The following is a 22,172-nucleotide window of genomic DNA, read 5'->3' as shown; positions in this document are numbered from 1 at the left end:
CTACCCCAACAAACCAATCTACATCTCCACATCTCTTCTCTTTCTCACATTTCCTCCTTCATACACTATGCCTAGGTCTCACTCCCCAATCCTGTCCTCATGGCCCTATTCTTCTGTATCACTGCTATCCAGTAACCCCCACACCGACTATATACATCCAGGTCTTTCACTACTTACACTCTTTAATCACACTCCCTTCACAATATCCTGCCATTTATATTATGGCATTTGAACCTCAAGGGTATGCCCTGGCACTTGCCACCATCTATATCTCTCTCTTCCTATACTCAATCATCCCATTTATATTCTGATCTCCATTCCTTGTGAGTATTCCCGGGCATTTTGCCACCATCTCTATCCTGCTGTCTCCCACTCTCTCTCCTTCTTCTGCACTTCCCTCAGGTTGGGTAACTGTGTATTTCCTTTGCAGTAGCACACCTGTTTCTGTCTTCATTCCTGATCTTTCTCTCTCTCTGGCCAAGTAGCCTTGTACTTCCTCTACAGTAAAACACCCGTATCTGTCTCACTATAACCTTTTCATCATCCAACACAAGATCACCTCCTCCAATGCCTCCTCCACTCTTGAAAGTTTTTTTGATTTGTTTTGCAAGTACTTGGTGACCCTGTCAGTGCAGGTGCCACTTAAAAGCACCCAGTCCACACTGTAAAGTGGTTTGATGATCGGAAGAGCAACCATCTGTAAAAAACCTTGCCAAAACTGACCTCGCCTGTGTTTGTCCCATGTAAAAAGCACTACTCACCTCACCTATACTTGAGCCATGTAGAAAGCACTAAGTCCACTTGGCTGAGTGGTTGGTGTTAGGAAGGGCATCCAACTGTAAAAATCCTGCCAAAACAGTCACAGAAGTCTTGTGCAGGCCTCTGCCTGGCTGTCTCTTGTGAAACCGTCCCACCCATGCTAGCATAGAAGATGGACGTTAAAAGATTATGATGGTGATATACAAACACACACACACACACACACCACCACCACCACCACCACCACCACCATCATCATCATCATCACCATCACCATCACCATCATCATCATCGTTTAATGTCCGCTTTCCATGCTAGCATGGGTTGGACGATTTGACTGAGGACTGGCGAACCAGAAGGCTACACCAGGCTCCAATCTGATCTGGCAGAGTTTCTACAGCTGGATGCCCTTCCTAACACCAACTACTCTGAGAGTGTAGTGGGTGCTTTTACGTGCTACCAGCACGGGGGCCAGTCAGGCGGTACTGGCAACGGCCATGCTCAAAATGGTGTATTTTACATGCCACCTGCACAGGAGCCAGTCCAGCGGCACTGGCAACAACCTCGCTCGAATGTTTTTTCATATGCCACCGGCACAAGTGCCAGTAAGGTGGCGCTGGTAACGATCACGTTCAAATGGTGCTATTTACGTGCTACTGGCACAGAAGCCAGACAGCTGATATATATATATATATATATAAAATTTAGACAGGCTTGGAGAAGAAGGGTGTGGAAGCTTAAAGACCCTGCAAACGGACAGAGACTTAGAGACAAGTTACTTGAAGCATTTAACGAAATAGAAGGGGATATAGCATCATACAACGTGGAAGACAATTGGAGATTTCTGCGGGACAACCTGTTGAAAGCCACCGACCAGATTTGTGGGTGGTGTAAGGTCCCCTCCCAACCCAGAGTAACGTGGTGGTGGAACAAGGAGGTAGACAGGGCTATTAGACAAAAGAAACAAGCTTGGAAGGACTGGAAGAACGGTGGTAGCAGGGAATTGTACCAATGTGCCAGAAGGGAGGCTAGGCGACAGGTTTATTTAGCCAGAGGGGAAGCAGATAAGGAAAGATTTGCCAATGTTCTGCGCCGTGAGGACCAAAGACTCGAGGTATTTCGGGTTGCAAGACAGTGTAGGAGAGAGAATAGTGATGTTGTAAGAGAGAAATGTGTTCGCATGGATGATGGTACGCTTGCATTAAATGAGGATGCAAAGAAAGAGGTCTGGAGATGCCACTACGATAGATTGCTTAATAAAGAGAATGAATGGGAGAAAGAGAGCCTGCCTTATGTCGACCCAATAGAGGGACCAGCTATCCGAGTTGATAGTACCAGGGTAGATAAAGCAATTAAGAGTATGAAGACCGGGAAAGCCCCCGGCCCATCAGGAATCACTGCAGAGATGCTCAAAATATCTGGCAGTGTTGGCTATAGCCTAGTCACCCGTATTACGAACCAGGTGATACACGAAGGAGTCATACCCTATGACTGGTGTAGCAGCATCATAGTCAACTGCTACAAAGGTAAAGGGGACGCTTTAGATACAAATAATTACAGAGGCATCAAGCTGTTAGATCAGGTTATGAAAGTTACAGAGAGGGTCATAGCCCAACTAATTAGGGAGCGAATCAATTTAGATGAGATGCAGTTTGGGTTCGTGCCAGGTAAAAGCACTACTGATGCCTTATTTCTAGTGAGACAGTTGCAAGAGAAATACCTAGCCAAGGATAAACCTCTGTACCTGGCTTTCGTTGACATGGAGAAAGCCTTTGACAGGGTCCCCCGATCCCTTATCTGGTGGTCAATGAGGAAACTTGGGATAGAAGAATGGCTAGTGAGAGCTGTGAAAGCCATGTACAGAGATGCGGCCAGTAAGGTGAGGGTTGGAAATGAGTACAGCAATGAATTCCGGGTAGAGGTAGGGGTCCACCAAGGTTCCGTCCTCAGCCCCCTATTATTTACCATAGTCCTCCAGGCAATCACAGAGGAGTTCAAGACAGGTTGCCCCTGGGAGCTCCTCTATGCTGATGACCTTGCCCTAATTGCGGAGTCACTATCAGAACTAGAGGAGAAGTTTCAGGTGTGGAAGCAAGGTCTAGAATTGAAGGGCCTTAGAGTCAACCTAGCTAAAACCAAAATCCTAATAAGTAGGAAGGTAGATAAAACACAAACCCCTTCAGGTAGATGGCCCTGCTCAGTATGTAGAAAAGGAGTAGGTAGTAACTCTATAAGATGTACCCGGTGCAAGCTATGGACACATAAGAGGTGCAGCAACATCAAAGGCAGGTTAACTAGGAAGTTAGTTTTTGTTTGTGGCAGATGTTCAGGTGCAATAAAGACTGCAAACAAACAGGAAACAACTTCTATCTCATTCCAGGGTGAAAAACTAGAGGTAGTCGATAGCTTCCGCTATCTGGGCGACCAAGTTAGTAGTGGGGGTGGGTGCGCTGAAAGTGTAGCTGCTAGAATAAGAATAGCCTGGGCAAAGTTTAGAGAGCTCTTACCCCTGCTGGCGACAAAGGGACTCTCACTCAGAGTAAAAGGCAGACTGTATGACGCATGCGTACGAACAACCATGCTACATGGCAGTGAAACATGGGCTGTAACTGCTGAGGACATACGTAAGCTCGCAAGGAATGAAGCCAGTATGCTCCGTTGGATGTGTAATGTCAATGTGAATACCCGTCAGAGTGTAAGTATCTTGAGAGAAAAGCTGAACATTAGAAGCATCAGTTGTGGCGTGCAAGAGAGACGATTGCGCTGGTATGGACATGTGGTGAGAATGGAGGAGGATAGCTGCGTGAAAAAGTGCCACACCCTAACAGTTGAGGGAACCCGTGGAAGAGGTAGGCCCAGGAAGACCTGGGCTGAGGTGGTGAGGCAAGACCTTCGTACATTGGGCCTCACCGAGGCGATGACTACGGACCGAGACCTTTGGAAATGGGCTGTGCGTGAGAAGACCCGGCAAGCCAAGTAAGATCGTTGCCAGTGCCCCTGGACTGGTTCTTGTGCGGGTGGCACATGAGATGCACCATTTTGAGCGTGGCCGTTGCCAGTACCGCCTGACTGGCTCCTGTAGGATTTTCGAGCGAGATCGTTGCCAGTGCCCCTGGACTGGCTTGTGCGGGTGGCACATAAAAGACACCATTTCGAGCGTGGCCGTTTTCGTGCGGGTGACACGTAAAAGCACCCACTACACTCTCTGAGTGGTTGGCGTTAGGAAGGGCATCCAGCTGTAGAAACTCTGCCAAATCAGACTGGAGCCTGGTGTTGCCATCCGGTTTCACCAGTCCTCAGTCAAATCGTCCAACCCATGCTAGCATGGAAAGCGGACGTTAAACGATGATGATGATGATGATGATGATGATATATATATATATATATATAAAAGTAGAAAGATAAATTTTTTTCAACACGTAAATACTGAACAGTATATATAAAGGATAAAAATCCTTTTTAGAGCAGAAAAATTTATCTTTCTACTTGTTCTACAATACCTTTCAACACTTCAAAAACAAACTTAGATTTCACTGTACACATCAAATTAGCATGGTAAGAATCTGGCTTCCCAACCGCATGGACCTGGGAAAGTGTGTTCTACTATAGCCTTGGGCCAACCAAAGTGTTATGAGAGGATTTGATAAATGGAAACTGAAAGAAGCCTGTCATATATTTAAATGTGTGTGTGTGTGTGTGTGTGTGTGTGTGTGTGTGTGTGTGTGTGTGTGTTGTGTTGTGTCTACATTTGTCACAATCATCACTTGACATCTGGTGTTGGAGTGTTTATGTCCTTGTAACTTAACAGTTTGGCAAAAGATATCAATAGAATAAGTACCAGGCTTAAAAGAAATAAGCACTAAAATTGGTTTATTTGACTAAAGCTCTTCAAGGCAGTGCTCCAGCATGGCCACAGTCTAATGACTGAAACAAGTAAAAGATGAAATATTGACATACAATAATGCACACATCTAATGCATCAAACACTCGGAATAAAATAATGTTCGTCGTTGAGCTGATGCTTTTTTTTCTCTTTAGCACATAAGTATTTATTAATTAATTAGAGTTTTTTTTTTCCTCAATGCATTAATTATGATGGAACTAATTTGACAGTTGGTTTATATGCTGATGGCCTCTGGGAGTCATTTTCCATAGTAACATCCTATAGTAGTTGCCGACAAATTATTGGTGAGCTGCTGTGAAGATATAAAAATCTTAGTTATGGCCAACCCAATTATTATTCAGGCATAGTGTATGTAGGATAACATTATATAATGTATCTTTCATTTCATAATTCAGCAGGCTGATTCAAAAGATATAGATTTGGCTGCTATTTCTAGCAGAAAAGTTCCCTTGTTGCACTCCTTCTCCAACAGAATGTCAACAAATGCAGCCTAACATAACTGTTAAAGAAAGACGTGAAAGAAAATTAAGTGTTATTGATAGAATAGTATTATAGTAAATGTGAAACTAAAGATCCACTACTTGGTGATTCGATTGTATCCATAATAACACGGGGTTTAACTCATTTGTAAGTGTTAATCTGTTTATGTTGACTGATATTAAGACCTTGCATTTAAGAAGAAAACTGTATATGGAAGGGAAATCGTTTACTTACTGATAAAGGGCTAAAATGAATATAGGGCTGATGATGTAGAACTGCATGTCATTTGATAAATACCAAGTCCAGGACATACACTAAATAGGAAAAAAAGAAAAATAGCTACAAATATAACAAAAACTAACGATATGTTTTGAATGTTACAGGAAGACAGTAGACATACATACACTTATAAATTCAGATAGTTTATGATTGTTTATAGATAGTAAATAATATATCATCATTATCATCATCATCATCAAACGTTCGTGTTCCTTGCCATCCTGGCATGGGTTGGATGGTTTGACTGGATTGTGTTGTTTGACGGCTGGCACAGGTTGGGTGGTTTGACTGGACCAGAGGATGGTGTTTAGCTCCAATGTTTGCTTTGGAATGGTTTTCTGCTGCTGGATGCCCTTTCTATTGCTAACCACTTTACAAAGTGTACAGGGTGCTTTTCTCATGGCACCGGCATGAGTGACATCACCAAGTAACTCACAAGACAAGACCCCCTTGTCTGGGAGTGAAGAGATGGGGTGAAGTATTGATAGAGGGAGCTTTGTATTAGGTGTTGAGAGGCCAGACCTGTGGTTCTCAACTGGGGGTCATTGTGTTTAGCTCCAATGTGTGTATGTCTTTGTGTCAGTGTTTGTACGCTCACCATTGCTTGACAATCGATGTTAGTGTGTTTATGTCCCCAAAACTTAGCAGTTCAGCAAAAGAGACCAATAGAATAAGTACTAGGCTTACAAAGAATAAGTCCTAGGATCAATTTCTTTGACTAAAAGCAGTGTTCCAGCATGGCCACAGTCAAATAACTGAAATGCATAAAAGAGTAAAAGAGTATAGCTTGATGACCATCCCTGTAACTTAGTGGTTTAAATGAGGAATCCAATAGAAGAAGTTGGTTAGTTCACAATACTTCATAAGGAACATAGGGCTGGGTTCCCTAGCACACATATTCCTCCTTGGATAGAATGCCAGACTATCACAAGATTACTTGCTTTTTCCAGACTGGAGCAATGTTAAATGAACTGTTTTGCTCAAGAAGACAACAAACTGCCTGGTGCAGGAATCAAAGCCACAATCTTACTTTCATAAGTTCAACATCCTAACCACTAAGCCATGCACCTCCATAAGAAAAAGCACCAAACTTAAAAATAATTACTAATATCAATTTGTTTGACTAAGCTCTACAAGGTAATGCCCATTCATGGCTCTGGTTTAATGACGGAAAAAAGTAAAAGATAAACAAAAATAACAAAGATTAAAAAAAAAAGAGACAACTTACCATTCCTTTCTGTGGATCTGAGAGAAAGTTATTTATATATAACAAGTTGAAATACCATGTGTCTTTACAGTAATTTATCTCAAAGCCATCCTTTGGCCAATAAGGTCCATCACCCCAATAGCGAAACAAAGGGATGTACACCATCATAACAAGCATGTAAGGAGGAGTCAAGCTGGTGTAAAAAAAAAAAAACAATTAATACAATAACATTTTTAGAAAGACTAAATTAAATACAATAATCAGATATGATAATGAATAATCATTTAAAGGAAACATACACACATCATCATTTAACGTCCTCTTTCCATGCTGGTATGGGTTGGACAGTTTGTCTGTGACATATATATGCATGCATGTATGTATGTATGTATGTATGTATGTATGTATGCATACATGTCATTATTCAGTTTTATTTCAAGATTCCTTGCCAATAGAGAAAGAACCAGTGTGTGTTTGTATATCACCATCAACATCAACAATAAGGTATTTTTTCATGCATGCATATATGTGCATGTGTGTATGTATGTATGTATGTATGTATGTATGTATGTATGCATGCATGCATGTGTGTATGTATACATACACACATACATGTATACCCAGCAAATATTATTAAAGAAGATAAGTGTATCAAATAACTCAATCCTAAATTGATATTTTGCAATGTCATTAAAATACTTACCGCCAAAATCGATGTATGTAATAGTACACCCAGCCAAATTTACCATCTGTTTTCTCCAAAGCTTTAAAGTTTCCATAAGACACCAAAAGTCCACTGATGAGGTTAAATGAAAAGATATATTAATAAATAAATTAATAAATGATTATTACAATATCATTATCATGACACTTTTTAAGGTGGTGAGCTGGCAGAATCGTTAGTGTGTTGGACGAAATGCTTAGTGGTATTTCGCCCATGACTATGTTCTGAGTTCAAATTCCACCGAGGTCGACTTTGCCTTTCATCCTTTCAAGGTCGATAAGTTAAGTACCAGTTGAATAGATATCTATATATATTAGCTTGTGAAAAGTCATAGCTTGCTTAGTCGGGAAACGTTTTTTTGGTTTGACTCCTATCACTAGACTTGTTTCCTTTTGGCTGTCTCTCTCTCCCAAAATGTTACTTATAATATTTAAAAGATCACTGTTTTGAATCTAAATACCATTAAGGTCAAATTTTTTCTTTCAACATTTTTTGTAGCCATAAACCAGTGACACATTGGAATTAGTCCAGTAGACTAAAATCTCTCCTTTATATTTAAAAAAGATTATCTTGTACTCTGTGGAAGGAAATCTAAGTCTTCAAAGATTAATAGTAATGCAGTCAGTATAGGTAGCAGATTGTGCTTGTATGGACTTCTGGATGAAGGAAATAAATACCAATAATATACTAAGTAGCATTATATTTATTATAGTTCCCGCTTCTTCTAAAAAAGAAAGAAAAAAAAAACTGATATTGCTAACAATTTTACTTACCTCAATAAGAAAAATGTATCAACAGAGACCATAGCATTTGCAATGCCTTGGAATGCAAAATTTTTTGATAAATCCTGAATAATTATTAGGTTTTCTAAAATAAGAACAAAAAGAAAAAACGTTGTATATTTAAAAAAACGTTTTTCAAAGAAAATAGATATAAAATAAGTCTCTGTCACCCATAACATTACCAAAAATTTTGTTTTGGGGTTTACTTGCATTATATTTTTGACAATAAGTTCTGTTTTGTCATTTCAGGACTTCCTCTGTTTCTCTATAATTAACAGAAATATATCATTTCTAAACCCTTTTAGTCTTTCAAAGACAACAAACGCAATAGTCATAAATATGCTGAATTTTTCAATTTAAATTATTTTAGTTTTTCCTGTTCAAAAGTTGGAATTTTTGTCTTAGAGAACAAAGTGTTAGTTCTTATTTTACTCATTCACCTGAAAAGTATTCTTTTACATAAGTTCATGATTACAGAAAAATCTCAGCTATAGTTCCAAAATTAATAGAATAAGAAAGTTACAGAGAGGGTCATAGCCCAACTAATTAGGGAGCGAATCAATTTAGATGAGATGCAGTTTGGGTTCGTGCCAGGTAAAAGCACTACTGATGCCTTATTTCTAGTGAGACAGTTGCAAGAGAAATACCTAGCCAAGGATAAACCTCTGTACCTGGCTTTCGTTGACATGGAGAAAGCCTTTGACAGGGTCCCCCGATCCCTTATCTGGTGGTCAATGAGGAAACTTGGGATAGAAGAATGGCTAGTGAGAGCTGTGCGAGCCATGTACAGAGATGCGGCCAGTAAGGTGAGGGTTGGAAATGAGTACAGCAATGAATTCCGGGTAGAGGTAGGGGTCCACCAAGGTTCCGTCCTCAGCCCCCTATTATTTACCATAGTCCTCCAGGCAATCACAGAGGAGTTCAAGACAGGTTGCCCCTGGGAGCTCCTCTATGCTGATGACCTTGCCCTAATTGCGGAGTCACTATCAGAACTAGAGGAGAAGTTTCAGGTGTGGAAGCAAGGTCTAGAATTGAAGGGCCTTAGAGTCAACCTAGCTAAAACCAAAATCCTAATAAGTAGGAAGGTAGATAAAACACAAACCCCTTCAGGTAGATGGCCCTGCTCAGTATGTAGAAAAGGAGTAGGTAGTAACTCTATAAGATGTACCCGGTGCAAGCTATGGACACATAAGAGGTGCAGCAACATCAAAGGCAGGTTAACTAGCAAGTTAGTTTTTGTTTGTGGCAGATGTTCAGGTGCAATAAAGACTGCAAACAAACAGGAAACAACTTCTATCTCATTCCAGGGTGAAAAACTAGAGGTAGTCGATAGCTTCCGCTATCTGGGCGACCAAGTTAGTAGTGGGGGTGGGTGCGCTGAAAGTGTAGCTGCTAGAATAAGAATAGCCTGGGCAAAGTTTAGAGAGCTCTTACCCCTGCTGGCGACAAAGGGACTCTCACTCAGAGTAAAAGGCAGACTGTATGACGCATGCGTACGAACAACCATGCTACATGGCAGTGAAACATGGGCTGTAACTGCTGAGGACATACGTAAGCTCGCAAGGAATGAAGCCAGTATGCTCCGTTGGATGTGTAATGTCAATGTGAATACCCGTCAGAGTGTAAGTATCTTGAGAGAAAAGCTGAACATTAGAAGCATCAGTTGTGGCGTGCAAGAGAGACGATTGCGCTGGTATGGACATGTGGTGAGAATGGAGGAGGATAGCTGCGTGAAAAAGTGCCACACCCTAACAGTTGAGGGAACCCGTGGAAGAGGTAGGCCCAGGAAGACCTGGGCTGAGGTGGTGAGGCAAGACCTTCGTACATTGGGCCTCACCGAGGCGATGACTACGGACCGAGACCTTTGGAAATGGGCTGTGCGTGAGAAGACCCGGCAAGCCAAGTAAGATCGTTGCCAGTGCCCCTGGACTGGTTCTTGTGCGGGTGGCACATGAGATGCACCATTTTGAGCGTGGCCGTTGCCAGTACCGCCTGACTGGCTCCTGTAGGATTTTCGAGCGAGATCGTTGCCAGTGCCCCTGGACTGGCTTGTGCGGGTGGCACATAAAAGACACCATTTCGAGCGTGGCCGTTTTCGTGCGGGTGACACGTAAAAGCACCCACTACACTCTCTGAGTGGTTGGCGTTAGGAAGGGCATCCAGCTGTAGAAACTCTGCCAAATCAGACTGGAGCCTGGTGTTGCCATCCGGTTTCACCAGTCCTCAGTCAAATCGTCCAACCCATGCTAGCATGGAAAGCGGACGTTAAACGATGATGATGATGATGATGAAGAAGTTTACTTTTTTATAGAACAGGAAGGGTGATAGATGGGCAAAATTGTTAGACTATTTAGTCAAAAATAACCTGTGACATTTAATTACATCCCTTTATGTTCTGAGTTAAAATACTGATAAGGGCAGTATTTGTTTTATCTTCTTAAATACTAGTCAAGAACTGGGGTTGATGCAATTGGTTAAACCACTCTTCTCAATATTGCTGGCTTTGTGCCTAAACTAGAACAGGAAGTTTTCCTGGAAAAGGAATCTGGACAAATTTTTAAAATTCCCTATATCAACCTTGCAGTTTATTAATTTCTTATAGATGTTAAGGCATGCATTCTTTAATAAATTTTGTAAACTATATCAAAAGTGTTGCTAATTTAGTCAAACTTTATTACTTTGGTGAAAATAAATATTCTGAAGCCAATAATAAGTAGTAATAACTAAGAATTCAATACTATGAAAACTGTTTATTGTACGTACCCTCAAATACTCAGAACAGAGAAGGTCTTGTACATTATTTGCATGTCACTCATCTTTCACCTCTCCCAATCATTGAATGCAAAACCAATAAACATTTCATTTTGTGACTGATTAGAAATATTGATTTTAAGTTGATTTAAGTATACTTATATAACTTTATATTTCTGAAATCCTTAGTGAGTTCTCCTTAATAAGCATATTTCTTGTCTCTGTGGCATATGTGTTTTTAGCCAAATTATTTTATAAATCTGTTATTATTTCTTTGAAGAAAACAAAGATATAATTATGTGACAGGAAGGGAAGTAACAATTTTATGATACACACAACTACATGGTTTTGTTGTTGCCTAGGTGGGTCATTATGTCAATGATAAACACTTGCTTTGATTCTGTTTCACTTCTTTATCATTAGTCAGTTAGTTTAATCGATTAACTTAGAAGTTGTTTGATTAACCATTTAGTCAATAAATCAAATATACAAGCTCACATCAAGTATCTTGGAAGCCAAATACAAAACAGAAATATCAAATATATTACATGTTAACTTGTACTGAATTGTATATTGTTTTAGAATATTTCCGGTCAACTCAAGGTCTTGAGATTTCAATAGAATTTGTTTATGTCTTAAATGAATTGAAAACTTACTCCACACTGGCAAACCAAAGATATAGGTATGACCTAATATGACCCAGGTCATGCTGAGGAATCGAATGCCATGTATACAGGTCAATGTACCATCTGGCTGATTTGTATTTAGCAACTTTTTAGCATTCTTATAAACAGAGAATGTAAGGAGAAATCTTGATACAACATCTGCAAAACAAAAAATATATTTGTTAGTGAAGAGAATTAGATAAGGAGAGCGTGATTTAGTGAATATGTATAATGTTGTAGGTACAGGTGTGGCTGGGTGGTAAGAAGCTTGCTTCCCAACCACATTGTTTTGGGTTCATTCCCACTGCATAGTGCCTTGGGTAAGTGTATGTATGTATGTATGTATGTATGTAGGTGTTTGTCTATCCCTCTCTCCCACCACTTGACAACTGGTGTTGTTGTGCTTACTTCCCTTGTAACTTAGCGGTTTGGTAAACATGCTAATAGAATAAGTACTAAGCTTAAAAAAGAGAAATAAGTACTGGGAATCGAAACCGCGATCCTCTGACCGCGAGTCCACTGCCCTAACCACTGGGCCATTGCGCCTCCACAGTCTATTGACTGAAGGAAGTAAAAGATAGAAGATAATGCCCTGTAGTTATGTGTGAGCATCAGTCTAAAAGAATATAATAGAAATACAAGTAACCATGCTGAAAACCAACTAGTAAAGCCAATAAACACTTATAGCAACATAGTCTATCAATTCTTGCCCTTCCAAAACACACAGTTTAAAATTTCTGAACAAAGATCAAATGACATCTAATTTTGGTTGGAGTTACTCTAGGCAACCAACTAATTCATCTGTAAATATTCTTTTGTGAAACCTGAAATATAGCAAAAGCCAACTTTCTACAAAGAGAATCTCATGACTTGAATCAGGTACAACTAAATTGGACTCATCTATGTACAAAGTTATTTCCACATTTGGCTGAACTCTCTCTTCGAACCAAACAAAATCTCTCAACAATAACTTACTATCAAGCCACACATGGAGGATCTGTGATGATCTGCGGGGGCTATATCTTGGAATCCTGCTGGCCCAATGGTTTCCCTTTATGGCAGAATTAATAGTCAAGACAATTTAAGCATTTCATGTGATCAAATTCATCCTATGATTGCGGAACTGTTTCCGGAGGGAAATGTAATCTTTCAGGATGATAATGCACCAATTCACACAGCTAAAGTTGTTACTGAATGGCATGGGAACCATTCTAGTGAAGTTGAACATCTTATCTTGCCATCACAGTCCCCAGATCTCAATATTATTGAACACTTATGGTGCATTTTAGAAAAACAAGTAAGGAGTCGATGTCCTCCACCATCATCACTACAAGAACTGGAGACTGTTTTAGCTGAAAATTGAACAAAAATTCCTTTGGAAACAATTCAAACTTTGTACGAGTCCATACCTCATAAAAGTCAAGCTATAATTACTGCCAAAGATGGTTCTACCCCATATTAAAATAAATTTGTTTGAAATTTTAAGGTGTTTCTCATTATTTTGTCCAACCCCTGTATATAAATATGTGTGTGTGTATATATATATATATATATATATATATATATATTATATATATATATATATATAAATTGTTGACATAAAAATTTAGAAACTTTGAGAGAATGGTAAAGTTCAAAGGAAATAAAGATATAGATAACAGGGAGAGGGAGAGGAGGGAGAGGGAGAGGAGGGAGAGGGAGAGGAGGGAGAGGAGGGAGAGGGAGAGGAGGGAGAGGAGGGAGAGGGAGATGGGGAGGGAGGTGCAAGCATAGTTGCAAAAACTTGCTTTTGAATTATGTAGTCTTGAGTTCAGTCCCACTGCATGATACTTCGGGCAAGTGTCTCCTATTATAGCCCTGGGCTGACTAAAGTCTCATGAGTGAATGTAATAGATGGAAACTGAAAGAAGTCTGTATATGTGTGTTTACTTTTATTTCAACAAGCATCACCATAATGCAAGGAATGTTATTCATTTATAAATATATTGACTATACTGCTTCAAATTTGAAGCCTTGTGTCTGTTTGAAACCAATGTCATCAAATTTCTGATATAATATCCAAATATCAGGTTCAGGCATGGCTAGGCGGTAAGAAGCTTGCTGGGTTCAGTCCCACTGCAGGATACTCTGGACAAGTATCTTCTACTATAGCCTCGAGCTGACCAAAGCCTTATGAGTGGATTTAGTAGATGGGAACTGAAAAAAGACCCCTATTGTGTGTGCGTGTATGTATGTCTCAGTGTGTATGTTTGTCCCTGATTACTGCTTGACAACTGGTGTTGGTGAGTTTATGTCCCTGCAATTCAGTAGTTCGGCAAAAGAGATCAATAAAATTAGTACCCGGCTTAGCGCAAAAATAAGTACTGGGGTGAATTTGCTCGACCAAAATTCTTTCAAAATAGTGCCCCGGCATGGCCACAGTCTAAAGACTGCAACAAGTAAAACATAAAAGATAGGTCTTGCCATGATTAAAAAGAACTAAATATAAGAAAACAAAAACAAATTAAACCAATGTAATAACAACAACAAACAAACAAAAAAAACAAGGAATCTGTGATTGATGTACAGGAAAACTATAACAATAATGCAATTATTAAGAAAAGACATGCCATCATCATCATTGAGTCTAGGACATTTACCCCCTCCTCCCATGGACAATTACCTTCCAAGGACAATTACCTCTGAGGACAAAAGATGACGATTTAAAACTTCTTTACATATTGCAGAGGGGATAATTAAACAAGGGGGGTAATTGTCCAAGGGGGTAGTTGTCGTTGGTGGGGAATTGTCCTATGGGGGTAATGGTCCTGATATGTCATCATCATCATTTAACGTTCATTCTTCATGTTGGCATGGGTTTCATGGTTTGATCAGGGCTGGTAAGCTGAGGGGTTGCACCAGACTCCAGTCAGACTTGGCATGGTTTCTATGGTTGGATGCCCTTCCTCACGCCAACCATTCCAATAGTGTAATGAGTGATTTTATGTGCCACCAGCACAGGTTCTAGTTGCATGACACTAGTATCTGTCATGACTGTGATTTCACTTGGCTTAATGGGTTTTCTCAAGCATGGCATATTGCCAAAGGCCTCAGTCATTTGTCATTGCCTCTGTGAGGCTCAACACTCGAAATCTGCTTTTTATGTCCCACCGGCATGGGTGCCAATTACATAACACTGGCATCAACCATGTTGCCTCCATGAGGCCCAATGCTCAACAGGTGGTTTTTATGTGCCACTAGTACAGGTGTCAGTTGCCTCCATGAGATCCAATACTCAAAAGGTGTTTTTTACATGTCACCAGCACAGGTGCCAGTTACAAGAGACCAGCATTGGCTTCAACTACAGTTTCACTTTGCTTGATGGTCTTCTCAAGCACAGCATATTGCATAAGGTATCTAGTCATTGCCTCTATGCTTCACCAGCTTGTCCCATGTCTTCCTGGGTCTACCTCTTCCACAGGTTCTCTCTACAGTTAGAAATTGGTAAAAAGAACAATGCAAATACATGAATGAAATGAATGCAAAGGCACAAGCATGGTTGAGAGGTTAAGAAGCTCACTTTGCAACCAAATGATTTCAGGTTGTACCATGGTATGGTATTTTGGGTTAGTGTCTTCTGCTATAGTCTTGGGCTGACAAAAATGCCCTGTTAGTGAATTTGGCAAAAGGAATTTGATTGACAGAAACTGTGTGGAAGCGGCAAGCTGGCAGAATCATTAGCATCATCATCATCATCATCATCGTTTAACGTCCGCTTTCCATGCTAGCATGGGTTGGACGATTTGACTGAGGACTGGTGAAACCGGATGGCAACACCAGGCTCCAGTCTGACTTGGCAGAGTTTCTACAGCTGGATGCCCTTCCTAGCCAGGTAAAATGCTTAGTGGTATTTCGTCTGCCGCTACGTTCTGAGTTCAAATTCCGCCGAGGTTGACTTGGCCTTTCATCCTTTTGGAGTTGATTAAATAAGTACCAGCTATGCACTGGGTCGATGTAATCGACTTAATCCCTTTGTCTGTCCTTGTTTGACCCCTCTGTTTAGCCTCTTGTGGGCAATAAAGAAATAAGAAACTGTGTGGAAGCCTTTCATGTGTGTGTGCGTGTGTATTTCTGTCGGAACCTCCACTTCCTTCTGCCTGACAACAGGTGTTGGCTTGCGTATGTCTCTGAAACTTAGCAGTTCAGCATAAATGACCAATAGAATAAGTAGCAGGCTTAAAGAAAAGAAGTACCAGAATCAATTTGCTTGATGAAAACCCTTTAAGGCAGTACTTCAAGATGGCCACAGTCCAATGATTGAAACAACTAAAAAAGGATAAGAAAATAAGATAATGTTTTTACCTAATTCATCATCACTTTTTGATGAAGTTTTGGTACCATTGCAGTTAGTTTGAGCCTCTTTTTCTTTCAATGAAATGTCTTGTGTGCTAGTTGGGAGAGAATTATTGGTTCCATTCTGAGCAGCAGCGTTTGAAGATGACTTCCCCGATTGTAAAAGGACATCATATAATGTCCCCAGGAATATGTGGAGTAGGAAAATTGAGATGATAATCCTATAATAAAGAAGAAAATAATTATAGTAATAATCCTTTCTATTATAAGCACAAGGCTTGAAAATTTTTTTTTGGGGGGGGGGGCAAGTCGATTACATCCATCCCAGTGTTTCACTGGTACTTAATTTATCGATAAAAGGCAAAGTTGACCTTGGCAGAATATGAGCCCAGATTATGAAGAAAGATGAAAGGCTGCTAAACATTTTGCCTGGCATGCTAATGATTCTGCCAGTTCACCGCCTTAATAACAAGAATAATGACAGTCATCATCATCATTTAACGTCCGCTTTCCATGCTAGCATGGGTTGGACGATTTGACTGAGGACTGGTGGAACCCGAAGGCTACACCAGGCTCCAATCTGATTTGGCAGAGTTTCTACACCTGGATGCCCTTCCTAACGCCAACCACTCAGAGAGTGTAGTAGGTGCTTTTATGTGTCACTGGCACGAAGGCCAGTCAGGCGATAATAATAATAATAATAATAATAATGATAATGAGTATAGAGAAAAATAGCAAAGTACTGGAACCTAGCCATTAAGTTACAGAGGCTATGGAAAGTGTCGATAAAATGTATCCCTGTAGTTATAGGTGCATTAGGAACTATCCCTAAAGATTTGAACAGATGGATAGAAGAAATAGGCATTAGACCTAGTTTAGTGCAGCTCCAGGCAAAAAACAGTATTATTAGGGACAGCTAGGATACTTAGGAAGGTTGTTGGCATTTACGTTTACTTGTAGTCTGATGTTTTTTTCTGACAGTCTAATCTACTGTGTATATGAAATAATAATAATAATAATAATAAACATACATGTACAATCCACTTAAATATAAGGTTGCTTGATTGCAGAAAATTGAAAAGGTACTGCTGGGTCCTTGGAGAAAGTATCAGAAGGCATCAAGAAGAATATAAAGGAAAACAAGTAAGGAGTTGATATCCTCCACCATCATCACTACAAGAAATGGCGACTGTTTTAGCTGAAGAATGGACAAAAAATTCCTTTGGAAACAATTCAAACTTTGTATGAATCCATACCTCGTAGAATTCAAGCTGTAATTATTGCCAAAGGCGGTCCTACACCATATTAAAATAAATTTGTTTGAAATTTTAAGGTGTTTCCATTATTTTGTCCAACCCCTTTATATGCGTATGTGTGTGTGTGTGTGTGTGTGTGTGTGTGTGTATTTTTGTTTCTACATGTCTTCTTGGGCTACAGTGATGTTTGTTTCTGACCCACATAAATAACATGTCCTGGAGTGCAGCAGTTTGATATGCAAAAGACGAGTGGAAGGAAGTACTTTACTTGCAATCATGTAAGGGTTGGTGTAAAGAAGGACATCAAGTCATAGAATACTAACTTAAAAGATCTCACCCAACCCATGCCAACACTGGAACCCCCCACCACTAAAAACAGATCTAAAAATGATGATCATGGTGGCAAGTTAGTGGTGGTGATGATGATGATCATGGTGGTGATGATGATGATCATGGTGGTGATGATTCACAAAACTACAAATTGCATCATGAGTAACTCCTACTTCAACAGGCTAAAATATCCTCCTCCTCCTATCACCATTATCATCTTCCCCTCCTCCTCCTCCTCACTGAATCTTTACATTTGGCCAGTCAATTTTTTTCCTCCTTTTTTCATCTTTTCTCATAATGTGATCTGTTACATTTGGCTTTCATAAACGAATGATAATGTTTAGAAACAAATGCAATATGTACTTTAAACTGGTCTTTTTTTTTTATATATGTTTTACTTGAAATAATATTATTTTCCATTTGTTTCAACATTTGGTGTGCTATTTTAACTAATATATTTAACCTAATTTCCTTTGTGAAACACTTGGCAGGATATAAATTAATTTTTAATACGATATTTTTATTAATTTTTAGTTTTTTAGTATCTTTAACAGAAAAAATATATTATTGATTATTTTTTTTTTTCCATTTATCTAACTATTTGTTTTTAATTAATGTTTTTCTTCAAATTATAGCTGTAATCTATTATTGAAGGAATATATGAAAAACCATTCTTAATTTCAATGTTTGATAAGCATGCTTAGTTTATCAGGCAGGAAAATTACTACCATCCTGCTTGAATAGAATTAGATGAATTCTTGAAGATTAATTCTTTGTGATGTCTGATGTGTAGGAGAAAAATTGTGCAAGAACAGGAAAACTTGAAATTTATTGAATTAAGGAAAATGAAGATTAAGTGTGGGTGGGATAGGGGAAAATCATGTCATATTTTCAGAGATGGATGGCAGGGAAAATGTAAAACAGCTGAGAAAAAAAAACAAATGACACAAACAAGAATGATAAAACACACATACATCAAAACACACCTCCAATTATCATATGGATCTAGTTTCCGTTAGTATTTCGTTAATTGTGACACATCTTCTAGAGGCAAAGATTATTTTGATAAATCAACAATTCATGTTGTATGGTATTTGATATACCTTGCGAAGACCTGTTGGGGCAAGCGAAAGCGAAATCGTGATGGCACCTGTGCCCAGCGTCGCCTTTCTGGCACTTGTGCCTGTGGCATGTGTAATGGACTTTCGAGCGAGATCGTTGCCAGTGCCACTGGACTGGCTCTTGTGCAGGTGACATGTAAAATACACCATTTTGAGCGTGGCCGTTGCCAGTACCGCCTGACTGGCCTTCGTGCCGGTGGCACATAAAAGCACCCACTACACTCTCGGAGTGGTTGGCATTAGGAAGGGCATCCAGCTGTAGAAACTCTGCCAGATCAGATTGGAGCCTGGTGTAGCCATCTGATTCACCAGTCCTCAGTCAAATCGTCCAACCCATGCTAGCATGGAAAGCGGACGTTAAACAATGATGATGATGATGATGATGTATTTGTCTATGTTGAGCAAATGCATGTCACTGGATACTCTGAGTTATTTCTCTTAGTTAATTTCTGTCTAATTTCATTCTGTATAATCTTGCCTGTTGAGGTAAAAACATGTGTTCATGACTGTCCTTTTATCTTCGGACAATAAGCATGTCTGTCTCCTTTATGACAGCATAAGAGAATTCTTGTGACTGTCCTCTTACCTTCAGACAATAAACCTGTCTGTCTCCTTTATGACAACATTAGAGAATTCTTGATTCTTGAGATTTTCTGTTTGTATGTCAGGTTCAGTGTTTCTAGGACTACATTTTGCAATACATCCGACTTTTTAAAAAAGATAGCAGCATGTGGCTTGAGGTAGATTTAGTGATTGAGTCTAGCAAGTCAAGTGACTACCTAGAGGTTCCCTCATTAGCACATCCCTATCCATGTTTTTTAATGCAGGAATTCAGAGAAAGCACCAATTATATCAATCTCAAAAGTCTTGGAGTACTCCTCTTCAACAAAGGCACAGACATGGCTGTGTGGTAAGAAGTTTGCTTCCCAACAGCATAGTTTTGGGGTTTAAGCTCATTAAGTGTCTTCTATCATAATTTTGGGCTGAGAAAAGCTTCATGAGTAGATTTGGTAGATGGAAACTGAAAGAATCCATCATGTATGTGTGTGTGTGTGTGTGTGTGTGTGTGTGTGTGTGTGTGTGTGTGTGTGTGTGTGTGTGTGTGTGTGTGTGTGTGTGTGTGTGTGTGTTTGTATAAATATGTATGTATACTTTTTGTTTACATCCCTGTAACTTAGCAGTTTGGTCAAAGAAATTGATAGAATATGTACTAGACTTAAAAATAAATTGTAGGGTTAATTTTTTCAACTAGAGTCATCAAGGCTATGCTCCAGCATGGCTACAGTTCAATGACTGAAGCAAATAAATGAAGATAAACGATAACAACAATTGAAACAACCACAACGACCAAATTCAGGTAACAATTGTCTGAAATTCAAATGTTAGAACCAATAAAGTTTCAGACATAAAATTCAATATTTAGTAATACTTACAATGAGATGATAGCTTTTGCATCATATCCTCTATCTTCTTCACACTCTACCACTGAGCTGATATTTTGAGAAATTGATTTTGGAAGAAGATGGAGATCTGCAATTGTAAGAATGTTTTGATAAGTAAAGGTCTACAACCAAAGGGAAAAATATTTTTATCTCCCTCCCCCCCCCCCCTCTCTCTTTCTCTGTCTTTTTCTGCATATCTATCTCATCACCATCATCATGTTTGTGTAGTATAGTCTGTAAGAGATGCTTTCTCAAGATGTAAAGTGCAGTTTAGAAGGCTTTCAGCAATATATATGCTTTAATTATGATATGCAGATTGCTAATTTGAACTGATACTGTTAGTCACTAATAACGAATTTTCATTCAGCCTGATGGCTAAACTCAACATCAGTTTTACTAAATCAGCTAGATACTGACGTTTCACTTAGAATATGGTGCCAATGACTTGCTATTGATGAAGCTCAGAATAGCAGAAATCTGGGTTTATAAATATATTATGTCTGTGTGTGCATATACTTAGATGTATTATGTATGCATACACGTGTGCATGTGTATGTGTATGCATGCATGTGTATTACACCTCCCTCATTTCTCTCTTCTCTCTCTCTGACTGAGGTAGCCATGTATCTACTACAAGACATCTATTTCTGTCCCCTCTACTTATATTTCTTTTGTCTGGCACAAAGCCACCTTCCTTAATACTACTCCCCACCTATCAGTTAAGGGTTTTTTGCCTTGCAAGTTATCTAATGACCTTACTGTTGCTGGTACCATGTAAAAAAGCACCCAGTTCACTCTGTAAAGTGGTTGGCATTAGGAAGGGCATCCAATCATAAAACTACACCAAAGCAGACAGTAGAGATTGGCATAATCTTCTGACTTTCCAGCTCCTGTCAAACTGTCCAACTCATACCAGCATAGAACAATAAACGTTAAATGATGATGATGATGATGACAACACACACACACACACACACACACACATATATATACTTACATACATCATCATCATCATTGTTTAACATTCGCTTTCCATGTTAGCATGGGTTGGGCGATTTGACTGAGGACTGGTGAACCAGATGGCTGCACCAGGCTCCAATCTGATCTGGCAGAGTTTCTACAGCTGGATGCCCTTCCTAATGCCAACCACATGATAACAGGGTAATGATCCTCTTCGGTCATGAATGACCATGGAATTGCACCTAGAAAGTTCCCCTCCACGATAGAAGTCTGGGCAAGGTTGTTTATGGAAGACCAGCAGTCACCCATGCATACCAGCCTCCTCTCTCCACACCACCGATGTTATCCAGGAGAAAGGCAAACACCGAGACAGCTCGGCACCAGTAATGTTGCAACTCATTTCTACAGCTAAATGAACTGGAGTAACGTGAAATAAAGTGTCTTGCTCAATATAAGACAACATACAGCCCAGGCCAGGAATCAAACTCACTACCTCATGATTGTGAGCCTGCGACTCTAACTACTGAGCATGCGCCTTCACACATGCATGATAATTACATACATAATAATGCTAGAACATTACCTGTCATATGACAGGTAACTTTGGAAGTCTATCCTTGCCATCATGAATAATATCAGGAAATATGGCATTCAATAATAACTATAATATAAAGTTTATCAAATTTCTTGATGCCTATACAAAATGATAAAATGAATATCAATTTTCAAAAGAAAATAATTATTATCTGAAAATAAAATTAGATAACACAAATTTCTCATTTGTGTAGCTTCTCATTTAATTGCTACCATTTGCTCTTCCTCCTCCTCCTCCTGCTGCACCTCATATGTTAACTCTTTCTCTATCTCTCTTTTATTCCATATGATGTAAAGCATGACTGAAGAAATTTACCAGAGAAATTATGTGTATATATATACGTGTCTCTTCTATTATGTTAATTATTATAAATCTTCCACTGAGGACGGAGTTGGTTTCCAGCAAAGATACAAGGCTCCATCTTTGGGATGTAGTTAACACATACATACATACATACATGCAACACATGCATACATACATACATACATACATTCATACATACATACGTACGTACAAACATACATATGTACAAACATACGTACGTACATACATATGTATTACATACATGTATTACTATATTTACTT

General features: G+C 39.4%; 2 protein-coding genes across 8 annotated transcripts in view; one reads left to right on the top strand and one right to left on the bottom strand.

The window, feature by feature from the left end:
• LOC106878029 (solute carrier family 66 member 2) overlaps positions 1-22,172 on the top strand; it is a 288,127-nt gene that overhangs the window by 201,027 nt on the left and 64,928 nt on the right. For 2 of the 3 annotated variants that reach the window (XR_008263579.2, XM_052965960.2), the window contains one exon: positions 16,954-17,215. The exons of the other annotated variant lie outside the window; for it this stretch is intronic. Coding sequence is in view for 1 of the 2 variants with exons in the window: in XM_052965960.2 (XP_052821920.1) it covers positions 16,954-17,038 (85 nt within the window). In the remaining variant the exon portion in view is untranslated. Of the gene's footprint in view, positions 1-16,953; positions 17,216-22,172 lie in introns of those variants that run through there. 3 annotated transcript variants of the gene reach the window in all.
• Positions 1-22,172, bottom strand: part of LOC106878028 (nose resistant to fluoxetine protein 6) — a 79,877-nt gene that overhangs the window by 22,408 nt on the left and 35,297 nt on the right. For all 5 annotated transcript variants that reach the window (XM_089350019.1, XM_089350017.1, XM_052965956.2 and 2 more), the window contains 7 exons: positions 20,024-20,120; positions 15,893-16,104; positions 11,543-11,710; positions 8,127-8,220; positions 7,333-7,425; positions 6,651-6,822; positions 5,378-5,457 (listed from right to left, as the gene is read on the bottom strand). In XM_089350019.1, the coding sequence (XP_089206145.1) occupies positions 5,378-5,457; positions 6,651-6,822; positions 7,333-7,425; positions 8,127-8,220; positions 11,543-11,710; positions 15,893-16,104; positions 20,024-20,120 (916 nt within the window). The remainder of the gene's footprint in view (positions 1-5,377; positions 5,458-6,650; positions 6,823-7,332; positions 7,426-8,126; positions 8,221-11,542; positions 11,711-15,892; positions 16,105-20,023; positions 20,121-22,172) is intronic.

This window comes from Octopus bimaculoides, chromosome 1 (assembly GCF_046866305.1).
Source record: "Octopus bimaculoides isolate indiv1 chromosome 1, ASM4686630v1, whole genome shotgun sequence".
Taxonomy (NCBI): Eukaryota; Metazoa; Mollusca; class Cephalopoda; order Octopoda; family Octopodidae; genus Octopus; species Octopus bimaculoides.
Note: the sequence above shows the minus strand (reverse complement) of the source record. Positions and strands in the feature narration are given on the sequence as shown.